The sequence below is a fragment of the Nesoenas mayeri genome (assembly GCF_963082525.1).
Source record: "Nesoenas mayeri genome assembly, chromosome: 6".
In the NCBI taxonomy this organism is placed as follows: Eukaryota; Metazoa; Chordata; class Aves; order Columbiformes; family Columbidae; genus Nesoenas; species Nesoenas mayeri.
The window spans coordinates 11,952,703-11,965,816 of NC_137545.1; the positions used below are offsets into that span (position 1 = coordinate 11,952,703).

General features: G+C 38.5%; 1 protein-coding gene across 1 annotated transcript in view; it reads right to left on the minus strand.

The window, feature by feature from the left end:
• The window catches only part of SPAG16 (sperm associated antigen 16), a gene marked incomplete at both ends in the record, with an annotated part of 350,679 nt that overhangs the window by 99,812 nt on the left and 237,753 nt on the right, over nt 1–13,114 (minus strand). The window contains 1 exon segment of the mRNA XM_080346699.1: nt 10,630–10,756. Coding sequence (XP_080202825.1) covers nt 10,630–10,756 — 127 coding nt within the window.

Here is a 13,114-nt window from a genome sequence, read left to right on the forward strand (position 1 = left end):
AAAGAGCTGGATTCTGGCCTTGGATCATAAAATGTGAATACCACCTCTCTGTGCTGTTGCCTTGGGGGTATCAGAGCATAAAAGTGTTTTAAGCCTGTGTCTACCTGGAAGTTCTCTGTACATTAAATATCTACGACAAAAATTCTGTCATCTGGGAAATTTTTAAAGTATGAATTTCCACTGCAAACTTTCACTATCCATCAACACTGCATGAGGCATCCTCCTCAAAACCAATTTGACAGCCTACAGCTTTTCCAGGACCCTCAACTACTTTGCAGGTGACACTCAGAACTGATGAGTTAAGCTCTCTTTAAGCAGCAAGACAATATATTTTCTTAAGCATATATCTTTCAAGCTCTGAAGTTCCAGTTTTTTGAACACACAGCTGAAGTCATCCCAAAGGCCTGCCTGGTTTTCAGTTCAAGCCGTTTCCCAGACAGTATCTCTCTTGCTATTATGACAAGGACGTGTGAATGGAAAGTCTAAAGAAGCCACCTGCTGAGGCTGTGGGGAACCAGAGTGGGAATAAATCTATACACAAGCAGTGACAGTTAGAATGATGTAATCTATACAGAGCAACAGACTGACTCATCACCAACATTTTGATTCAGTATTTACCAAACTGGATAGCTATTTTTTTTTAAAATACATTACTTACTTCACAATGTTGTTGTTAGTAGAATGGAAACTTATTTGTAAGTTTTGTTTTGTTTGCTTGCTTTTTCCTTTAATAGATCTTTTTGAGAATGCACAGCCGCAGTCATCATGTCATCAGACTTCTGAAACTGAAGTTCTTACATCTATGTCTGGGAAGGGACAGTGGAATACATGGTTTGATATATAACAGCTCATGCTTGGAGTAGAGAATCTAGTGTAATCATTGAATTTGAAAAATAAAAACCCATCATAGCATATTCTGTGTAGACAAGAGTGTCCAGACGCCTTATTTCAACCTTACAGAAGAGCAGCTCTGTACTCAGTAACACATGAAAACAGCTCATGGGGAATCCAGATAAAAGGAAAGATAACAAATCACCCATTCTTTTTCTTCAGCATCACATGGCAGAGCATTGTAGGCATGCAGGTGGAAGGTCAGACATGCTAATCCACTAAGAGGACCTTTCATAAAAAGTTCACATCTATAATCTGCTTTCCTCAATTAATATGTCAGGAAAGAAGATTCCACAATTAATTGTGAAAAGGAAAAAGAGCATTTAAGAGGCAATGCCTTTAACTTAACAGATTAACAGATTTATCTATTTCTCACACAACCTGAACAGCACAGTAATTTTTCCCCCCACTGCCTTGTCAAGAGCAGGATTTGGTTCTGAGCAAATGTGTTGAAGCAGAATCTAATTGTAGCAAGCAAGACAATTACTATCTAGAGAAAGTATTGCTGTGCACAGTAACTATTCATGAGAGCTCAGTTCCCCAAATGTCTATAAAGCTCACAATATTAGTCAAATCATAGATACCCTAGACCTGTACGTCTTTGAGGTACATGCTTAGATGAATTCTTTCTCCCATGGTTTAATGAATTTCCCTGTACACAGGAACACACATGTTCTACAAGCACAGGAGGTGATGAATACAGCAGGTGTTTCCTTAGCAAATCCCCACACCCATGCTTCAAAGTTTGGCTTAGTTTCCAATTACCTTGTGTGTACAAGCAGTAGGGTGATACTGAACTACATTTATAACAAGCTCCAGAACAGGCTGTCATCATTCCTACGAACTATTTCACCAATGAGCTACTTTTGCAGTGATATGTAAGCTAGACATTTTATACTGAAAGGTCTGTGGCAGAGAGTAAAGTATTTGTAATAGAGCTTGCATCTCAGATGTGTTTCCTTCCCTGGCTTGTCAGGACATGATAGCTAAATTTTAGAGATGATGCAAAAGCTGTGACTGATTTTACTTCATATAACATTATGAGCACCTTGTAAAAGGCCTGCAGTACAGAAGACAGTGCAAAACTCAGTAGTTCCCCATTTGGGGGAATGTGACCAGTGCCTGGCTGTGCACCTTGTTTGTAAGTGCCTATTTTTTGCTGGTGGATTCCAAACTCTCTATCAGTTCTTAAATCCTTCAGTGTCATCTCTCACATCTGCGCTGTCAAAAGCAACAGTGTTAAGTGGTCTTCTGAAAATTTTATGGCAAACATCTTTGTGTTTTCCTCTCTCAGACCTTCACACCTATAAACATCCATGTACCAACTTGACTGACCTCTACACATTTCCCCTTCTCATGCCTATAAAACCACTGCCAATAAATAATCTTTGCAGTTTCTGCTGTTAAATAATAACATAATATTTTCACTGAAATTTTGCACTCTCTTTGGCCGAAGCTTCTGGCTTCTGCCTTTTTTATCAGCTGTCTGGAGCAGAAGCATGCTAATGGTTATGTACCTTCTACTGCATGTCACACAATGGAAGCCTGGTCTGGGAAGAGAGGTGTTAATATAATATCAACTAAGAACATTTAGCTATTATTTTAAAGTAATTTTGGTATTGTGTGGCCAGTGGTAATCTAGTAGGAACATTATTACACACATACACACACTAAATTGCTTTTTTACTAATGACTCATTTGTTTTATTCTTGCCTCTTTCAAAAAAGCGATTAAGTTGAAAATGACCTTTCAAATATTGTACTTATGGACCGATCTTTTCATTTTTAATTACTTACTTTGCTTTAATTGTTACATTAGAAACTATTAAGAAAGCAGCCAGCTTCATAATCAATAATTTAATTAGAGTTTTAGGACTAAGAAGTCAATGCAAATGTTATTCTGCAGTCAGGTCTTTCCCAAATACCTTTGAAAGAACTTTATTCCCGTTTTGTTTCAAAGTGACATTGGTGACATGAAAATTAAATTCATACTTACTGCCATATATCATGCACACACATTATAGATATACACGGGGAGCTGGTAAGAAGTTCAGATTCAGGTCAATCTACTTGCTGCCCAGACAGGAACAGAGTCTGCCTCTCTCACTTCATTTCTAAATAATCAGCGACACAGCCAAATGCTGTTACACTGCACACTCTGACAGAACCCACTCCTGGAACAACACGCCAGGAGCCACGCTGTTTGCTGAAATCCATAGTCAGACTTTTCCTCTGGCTAGAACTTCAGCTATTTAAATTTATCTATTTATAGGCCTCTAATTACTGCTAATATTCTAAGATAACCAGCAGCAACTGAAAACTGATCCACTCTAGTTTTACAACTGATGAAATCTGATTCAATCAGCAGTGAATTAACCCCCTCCTCCATTCCACTGCTGCCTCTCTGCCTGCCCTTGCAAGTTTACAACAGTCAGTGATACATCACAGGGAACTGTCGGCGGAGCTGTGAATTGGACGACCTGCTGCCTGGAATATGGATGTCCCTCATTTGGAATTACAAGCATGTGTTTCACGTGACAACATCACTCCAAAATGCTTTGCCCAGAAGCAACCCCCTAGCTGGTATGGCAGGCTGCAGAGGATCCTGTTTCTCGATTTGCTGGTAGCAGCTGAAATTACTGTGAACACCGCAATGAAAAGGAATTACTTTAATCTGAATAAATAACTCCCTCACTGCCAAGATAAAGACACAGAATCACAGAATGTCAGGGATTGGAAAGGACCTCGAAAGATCATCCAGTCCAATCCCCCCGCCGGAGCAGGAACACCCAGATGAGGTTACATAGGAAGGTGTCCAGGCAGGTTTCAATGTCTCCAGAGTAGGAGACTCCACAAACTCCCTGGGCAGCCTGTTCCAGTGCCTGTCACCCTCACTGAGAAGAAGTTTCTTCTCAAATTTAAGTGGAAGGTTTGGTGTTCCAGTTTGAAGCCATTATCCCTTGTCCTACCATTGGTTGTCACTGACAAGAGCCTGTCTCCGTCCTCGTGACACTCACCCTTTATACATTTGCAAACATTAATGAGGTCACCACCCCTCAGTCTTTTCTTCTCCAAGCTAAAGAGACCCAGCTCCCTCAGCCTTTTCTCACACAGGAGATGCTCTGCTCCCTTCAGCATCTTCGTGGCTGCGCTGGACTGTGTCCAGCAGTTCCCTGTCCTTCTGGAACTGAGGGGCCCAGAACTGGACACAATATTCCACATGTGGTCTCCCCAGGGCAGAGTAGAAGTCCTTCAAACATTTCATGTGAATTAGAAGTCAAGCTGGATATTAAGCTTTAACATACAGAACTGCCTTGTCTTTCAAAGACCTGTCCTTGAAATGAAAAATGTAACATTTCTCCATTGCTGAGACAAGGCAGAGGAAGACAACATTGTAAAAGGTGCTGCCTTCCCACAGGCAAAAGGACTCTGAATTCCAGCAAACAGGCCCAGGCATGTCAATGAACAGGAACAGCTTAATAAAACAGTAATTATAACCTCTTAAGAGCCACTAATTCACCTGGAGCTTTGCAGAACAAGGTAACTTGTCTGAACTAAAATGTTTAGAGTCTAATTTAAACCTAGTTTAACAGGGAAAAAATCCCATGAGATCAACTGATTATACAGTTTGTTAAACTTTGGATTTAATGGTTTGATTTGTGAGCAGTCAGGAAGGCAAGAAAAAGGAGGGACAAGTCAGTATGGGTAGGCCAAATCAAAGACAGCCATAGTTCCAGTTCGAGGGTTATTCCAGGGACAGTAGCAAAATACAGTTTGAAGGGCAATACTTTTCCTACCTCCCAGGAATTAAAAAACAAACAAACAAAACCAAAAAAAAACAAAAGAAGACAAACCAAAACGCAGCAAAACAAGAACATAAGATACTTAGGATACGTTCTTGCTTGCATCTGGGTCAACTGACCCAAATATGCAGAGTTATATGTTCATTATTTGAAATATTTTATCTTAACCCACCTTTTTCCACTGAATTTGTTTTGGAGAAAGCTGGAATGCAGCATTTTAAAAAAATGATAGTGACCATTTCAAGGCTTTTCTTAATTATTTTTCAAAATTAGAAAAAAATCAAGACTTTTTCTTCAGCCATATTTTTGGTTTTGGAAACACTGGAACTAAGCCTTCAGGAAAGCATCCCAAACAGTTTTGACACAAAATTCTTCAAGTTTTACTTTGTCTTTCATGATGCTACTTCTTGGAAAAAAACCTAATCTGTATTCATAGCTAGTTGTTCTTGATTTCACATTTTACTGTGACTCAAATTCCTTTTTGTATTAGTACAGGGAGTTTTAAAATACGACCCCATTATTTACAAATATATCGAACAGACTCAGAAACACAAAATTTGTTACACTTCATGCCAGGAACTGGACTTATCCTTGCATGTCCCTTATTCAAAGTGAAATAATTCAATTACACTGAGAGATTCAAAGTTTGCTTGGAAGAGCTCTTCATCTCCAATACTGATGACTTCAATCTTTGACCTACTTTTGAAGAGGATTGACTTGAACCATAAACTGCCTGTCAAAGAATTTTTAAACGATCCAATCTGTCTGTCCACTCTGCTCTTGAATACGTTTCTTGGGAGTTCAAAAGGGTTCAAATAAAACTGACAAATCCAATACCCTGAGGGTGTTCTGACTGATAATTTTGTGTCTAAGGTGTTTATTTGGGGATAAATCAAGTGGACTAGGACAAAAAATGTAAAGATAAGCAGATTAACTTTCAAAGTAACTCCCTTTGTGCCTGTCTCATATGTCTGATTCTTTAACACTCTGACACTTTTCTTGAATTTACCTCATTAATGCCCACTTCAAACAAACATAAAAGCTCCCACCACAGATGGGCAGCATCCTCACAAAGAACTGGGGGTTTCCACATACTTTAAATCTACTGACAAAAGAGTTCTGACAAAATCCATGTAGTCTAAAAGACAATTTATATTTCACTTGAAGAAACAAAAATAAAACAGCTTATGTTAGGTGATTACTGATTTGAAAATTACTATATTGTGACAAAATCAGCACTGAAAAACAGTGGTCTAAAAGATAATTTAATTAGAAGGGGAAAAAAAGTTATCTAATGAAATTACTAGTTTGGAACAATTTCACCAAATTTAATCAAGTAAAAGTTAACTAGCTTTCAGGCACAGTCTAGTTGTAGCAGGAAGCACAGCAGGGTTGTCCCATGCCATGGACAACACCCAGTGGGAAATGATAGGCTGTACTGTGAAGGAAAAAACTGCAAGACTGGAGTTTAAATCAGCATCATTGTAATTATTCTACATCCATATAAAAAACTTAAGCATCTAAGTCCTCATCATTAAAATGCTGCACTACAGCTGGCAACCTTAGCAGAGAGCTCAAAAACTGGTGTACGTAAGTATTTATTCTCTGGTAGGACACAGTGTGAAAAGACCTTTTAAATAGCAACTGTCCTTAAATGATCTGTGTGCCTTTTGCAAGACCACAAAAATGCAAATTCCACCACCGCAAATTCTTGGGTATTTACTCTGCTATTTTTTTTGAACTCACAGACAGATCACTTCGGGATCTAAAAGTCTGTGGGGTAGATCATGAAAAGCCAAAAAAGAAAAGTTCCAGGCAGTATCTTACCCTCACCACTTGTCACCATTCTGTAGAACAAGGGTGGCGGGGTTGTTGGGGGACCCCAGGAGAGGTGGTGCTGGACAGCAGGGCTGAGCACCCACTGCCATTTCCCCTACCAGATGGGGCCCAGAGACCTGATCACATGGAAACATAAACTCTATCAAACCTTTGCTAACATTTGAAAGCCATTAACAGAAAATGATAAGCAGACACTGTGAGTATAGAAGCCTCACTCTATTAGGAAATGCTTTTAAAAGGGCTATACATAAGATCCTTTTTATCTAATGCCACATATAAAGAAAAAAATCCTGCCCTAAAGGGAGATCCATCTGCCTCTCCCACTTTTCACTGACTACTTCTTCCTAAGGCCTCTCTCCCTATGTAATGTACCCCTGCTCTACTCTATAAAGTGTGGCTGTACCACACTCACAAGCCATTTCCAGGGCTTAAGAGAGAACCAGTTTCTTCACACCCATGAAGAGATATGGCTGCGGAAGCCTGAACAGAGGCTCTGCCTGGATTCCCACTCCCCTCCCTTGCTTTGTGGCGGGGGGAAATTTACACCAGTCTTTGAAGGAGTACGATGGCCACAGCCAGATTCTGGCTTGATGAGAATAAGTTATTGCTGGGAGGTACTGGCTGCTGGTAAGGCAGGATTTTGGACAATCTCATTCTGCTTTTTTTCTTCTTGAGACTGGTGTCTGCATTACTCATCAAAGACCACACTACCCCAGAGCTTCTAACTTTTGATTGTGCTCTTCAGTCCACAAATTACTGTTTAGGATAAAATTTGATGCACAGAGCTAGAATTTGCATCCCGTCGTTGTTCTGCTGCACTGCCTTACCCCTGCTTAAGTTGTCTTTGACCCAAATAGTAATAAGCTGACATGCCTGATGCCTTCCTGTGTGGTTGTCAGAGATATGAATTTAATAGTGGGGTGGGGATGGGATTTGTGTTATATGCCTGCAGTCTAAGTCAAGAATATAACCTGGATAATTAAAAAATTAAACTACAAGCACTTGAATATCAGTGATCTGTAGAGACCAAAATGGACAGTTACGAAACAATATCTCAAATGTTTAGTATTCCACAAAATCAAATAGAAAAATAGAGCATTGTATGAATCTAAGTTTTTGCAGGGCTGTGCATGTGCTTGACTTTACGATGAGAATAGCATCAGTGATGTGAACGGGACTGCCCAGTTAAGTACACAGACAAGTCTTCCCAAATCCTTGTTGGACACATTCCTCAGGGCATTACTAGTGAATGTTGACTTCTAAATGACAGTCACCACACAACATTTTCAAAAAGGAAATATCCAGTTATAGAACCTGACATTTCAAAACTCAGAAAGCAGATGAGATAGTTACTAAATCAATAAATTTCAACACGTAGAATGAAAAATGTGAGTACTTTTTTTCCCGTCTGTTTAATTATTTAAGTGTATAAATATTTGGCATTTTAGCTGTCTGAGAAAGAGCAAAGATTCAGCTTGGCTCAAATGTTATCCAGACAAATCTGACTAGCCCCAAGAAATTACTCCTCAGAACATGGGAGACGCAGATGAGTGGCAGACCTCTTATCACGAGAAGAATTAACCCAGGCAGGTGAACTTGTACTCTTGGGGTCTCATGTTCTTTTTCACCTCTCACATTTATCATTGGACACACTTTGCAATTCATGAGTAGAGATGCTCACTCTGATGTGTCAGCAAGAAAATATTCTGGTGAAAAGCCAAAATATGCTTGTCTTTCTATGAAACTGACATAAAGAAAACTAAATTCTGCAGCTTATCTTGGCACGAGAGCCATCAGCTTTACTGGCAAGAAATTCCTACCCATGAATTGCAGCCTCAGTCTCATACATCTTAACTACTGGGAATCTGGCACAGTATGAGGATGGTTCCCATCCAAATCCAACACCAGCTTCATATTTTCTCACAGAATGTTTGGAAAGAGCCATAATAATCTAAATACTATTCATCCTTCTGTGTTCTCATTTCCCTACAGGCAACATATATCTTAGGTTTACGATTACAGTTAATGTGCTGTAGGTTTTTCTGAACCACTAGATCTGATCCTATGTGATCCAGAAAAAAAAAAAAAAAAAAAGGAAAAAGAAAAGAGTAGTAATATTATATGTTGCAAAAGTCTGAAGGTTGCATTATGGCTTAGTAATTACAAAGATTTATGTTCCATTCTGCCCCAAATCCAGAGCTCATTGCCCATTCAACTTGCACAGCTTTGACTTACAGTTCTCTGCATCCATTATCTTTAACAATAAAGAGCTGACAAAATTTAATGATTGAAGAGCAAGATGTGATTAATAATATGAATCTAATTTATGAGAAAACAAACTGGAGTATGATTTTCATGTTTCATTAAAATTATCTTAAATGTACTCCTTAATGCTAATTGATCTCACAGAGGTGAGAAAATACTCTGTTCCAAATTAATGGGAGAGAATCATTCATCTTCTTTCTGGAGGGAACATTTAATATCACACAGTATTTAGAGGGAGATAGCATCTTCACAGTGATTTCACCACTTAAAGTGATGTAAGATTTCCCATTGAAGAGGGAAACAATTCAAGAGAATAAATATACAACAAGATGCCATACATAATGTTTTCTTTTCACAAAAGCTTTTTGTATGTTAGCAAAATCACCTGAAGCTGAAAAACAGTGCTGGTGAATGAAAATTGAGCAGGATTTTTCTATAAGTTTATCAAAGAAAAACTCTTTTATAATTCTGTTAATTTGCTATGAACAGGAGATTATGGAGACATTTGCAATATAAAGTTCCTTGCAGGATTTACTGAAAACAAAACAAAGAAACCTGTTTTTCCACAGAGTTGCTCACTTTGTTTCTTTTTCATTTTTTTTTTTTCCTTTTTGAATTATTCATACTTGGATGTCAAATATTCTTACAAACCAATGCATTTAAGAATAATGATCCTTGACTGGCTTCATTTTAACTTGTTGTGCTCTGTGCCCGGGATTATTATTAAAGGACCATCTATTCAGTCTGTTTCTATGATCCATAAATAGAAATTGCCTAATGAGCATCTCAAATATTCCACTGTCATTTTCATGTCAGTTTTTCTTATCCTGTGTTTGTATAGCTCTGATGACAACAGCTATTAATACACAGCAATAGCTCTTTGGCTCCTTTCTCTCAAATCCCTTCCACGAATACAACCTTCGCTATTGTGGGCTGGGATCTTGTATCTTTACACTGTTTGAGAAATGCAAAATGACCATAATATGAACTGAATTAACAACATGAGAATTTCAAGAGTTGGTCTATGAGAAATACCACAACAGAAGCAATGATTATTGAATATTGTGATGAAAGAAAAAAAAGTCCTATTGCCTTGTTCTCATATTCTACTTGAACAAGATTTACATATTTGGTCTGCAAAGCAGCAGGGACAAATACACTCTCCGATGTACTAAATCCATTTAAACTCATACCAAAGAATGAAGGTAGAGAAAAATGAAGGAGAGATGCAGAGTTTCTGACACTACCTGCAGTGATATATGATGGAGAAAATAATACATATTCCATGAGAAATCAGTAGCGAGTTCTGAGGGGGGTGGAGAGCAATCCCTTCAAGAGGAAGAATAAATATATTAAAGTTCTACACAGCTTGTGTTTCTCCTTTGGCATTTCCCCCATTTCCTTTGTACGTAACTTCAAGCACACACCAGCACTTAGAAAAGAAGCCCAGCAAAACTGACCTTCAGCTGCTCTATCTCTCAAACTGATACAGCACAACGTGCAGCAGTGCGGTCTGCCAGAACCAAACCATCAGCTCCTAAAACCACCATCAGCTGCTAAAACCAACACCACCTAATCAACTCTACCCACTTATTCAGTGATCTTGACACATGCCCATTTGTTACACTGTGAGGACTCAGTCACTTCAGATGTCAAGGAGATGCAATATGTTGATATTTTTAGTCAGAAGATAATAGTTGTGTTAGTGAATATTCTATTGCCACATCAACCTTACTTCCTATTTTAATTTTACATTGGTTTTCATTTTTCTCAGACCATACATGCCATCACTTTGCTTGAATTCAAGAAAGACCAAGAAAAAGACTGCTCACCATTCTGGCATCCCAGAGAGATAAAGCCTTGTCAGCAGACCTAGTGAGAGCAATGTTGGAGAATGGAAGAAACTCAGTGCTGTTGACTGAATCTTCATGGCCACACATCGTATATCTGCATCTCTCACTGTGAAAGAAAATAACATAAATACAGCACTTGCTATTCAGGGTAATAAGAATAAGAGACAAGTTTAGGTAAATTAGTAACACATTTTATGTACCTTTCCTAGCTACTCCTTTGAAAAAATGAACATTGACAGCTATTCATCACCCAAGCACTACATCACACAGAAAATTAAAAAAAAAACACAAAAAAGACACAAACCAACCAAAATAGTTAGTGTTTGCTTCCCAGTAATGAAGGCTGTAGTGGGAAAGTCAAAAGAAATGGAGAAGTGGATTTTAAAGGATTGAATTTTAAGGAGCAATGAAAGCACCACTTCACATTTCCTGGGTTCATCCTCAACTACTTTGTTGAGGTAGAATTTAAAAGGAACATGCATGAAAAGATAGGATAGGGACAGTTTCATTTTTAAAGATACTTTATTCCTTCTTGCTTACAAAGGGTCTAAGAAATCTATAGCACCATGCCAACATGCACCTTGAAGAAAGCCAGAGTGCTGGCAGCCTGACTTTCTTTTCAATGTCTGCAGAAAGTCTTCTAGAAACCAAGTGATGTCTGGGAATTCTTCGCTGAGGGTAAGATCTTGTCACAGTGGACACTTGGGAGACCTTCTCACTAAAGAAGAGGTCTCTTACTATAGATGGGTCCCTCTTGGCATCTATAGTTAGCTTCTGTTTTCCTCATGCACACCAGAAAAGAACGTTCCTTAAACTGTAGTCCCGGAGAAGAGAAGAAAGAGTGCAAGGATGCCTCACCAGGACAAGACAGAAGGCAACAAACAAATCTGGGATTATTCAAATTGATCCAAACAGCAAAGGCTTAACTCCTACGGAAGCATGTCAAGATGGGAGACAAAGAAAATGAACCACTTGTTATGGCTGTATACAAGAGCTGCCTGTGCTGATATGGGCTTCAGTCTGTGATTTCTTTAGATATACATGAAGCTTTATTAATTTGCAGTGTTTGTGTTCTTATATCCTGTGAAAACAAACATGGTGAGCATACTATGGAAAAACCTAATCAATGTAATTCAGTGGCAGTTCCTTCCTCTTTGTTCCTCTGAGTCAAAAATAGTATAAAAAAAAAGTCAACAAGTCATAATAAATTATTACAGCTTTCAGTGAGAGCTAAAAATTTTATTCCCTGCTCATGTGATTCGGACAGTAGAAACACACGTCCCCTGAGCTGGCTGCTGAATATATCATTTCGACTTGCAAATTATATTACTGGGTGGCTCTTAAGTGAGAAATTTCTTACAATATTTATTAAGGAAGCTGTCAGTAGGAGGAATTAAATATGGTTTGTTTTTATTTTTTTTTTTCCTTCCTGCCTATATGTCACCAGAAGACTCACGGAGCTCTTGCAGGCTTTGTATCAATAGCACAGAGGATCAGAATCTGCAGATCAGATACAGGCCAGAAGAGCTAAAGGGCTTTGATGGACACTACTCCTGAGCTAACAAAGTGACTTCTCAGACCTGTTTTAATGCCTTTCCATTTCCCAGGCTGAAATGCATATGCTGCGCTGAGCTGAACAGCAAGTCTGTCCCTACAGAAGGGACAGCAGAAGGGAGGTAAGTTGTTTCTGAGTAGAAATATTATCCAGGAAATATATTTCAAAGGAGTATTAGATTCCACTGGTATAATTTTACAGAATCTGTGTTTTTCTATTATATATAATACATTATACTATTCATTATTATCTGTTATATAGACTACATGTGATATTTTATCACAAGGACTCATTTTAAATGGGTCGTAAAGTATTGTGGCTGCTAGAGCTCGGTGCACAAGATATCTGGTATGATCACTTGTTATACATCAATAAAATAACTTCAAAATTTTTTGTTTGTTTGTTTCACAGTCTCATGATGTTTGACACCACAGAACATGCCTTTTTCATCTCAGATCACATACTTTTATTTCTGTGTAAGTATGCCATTTTTTAAAAGGGACCAATAATTTCCTGCTTGCCTGTTACAATGTAAGGACTTTGAGATGTTGAGCAGTTTCTGACAAGCAAAATCCGGCTGTGTACTTTGGTGAGAATTTATTAGTTTTGAAAACATGGACAACTCCACAAAACATATGTGACGTTGTTCTGCTGGAAGAAAACAGGGATATTTTCCTGAAATAACGGGATGTATGTATGTAATTTTCGAAGGCAGGAGAAAAGCACCTTGAACCTGCATGAGAGACCTTGGAGAGAAAGAACACAAGAATAGGAAGGAAAGTAAAGAAAAAAATACTGATTGTGAGTCACTGACTTAAGATATGGACCATCCCATGCAGACAGGCTGCAAGAACAGGCTTGTGAGAGATTAATTAGGTGCCAAAAGCGGGAAGGCCCATCAGAATCCCT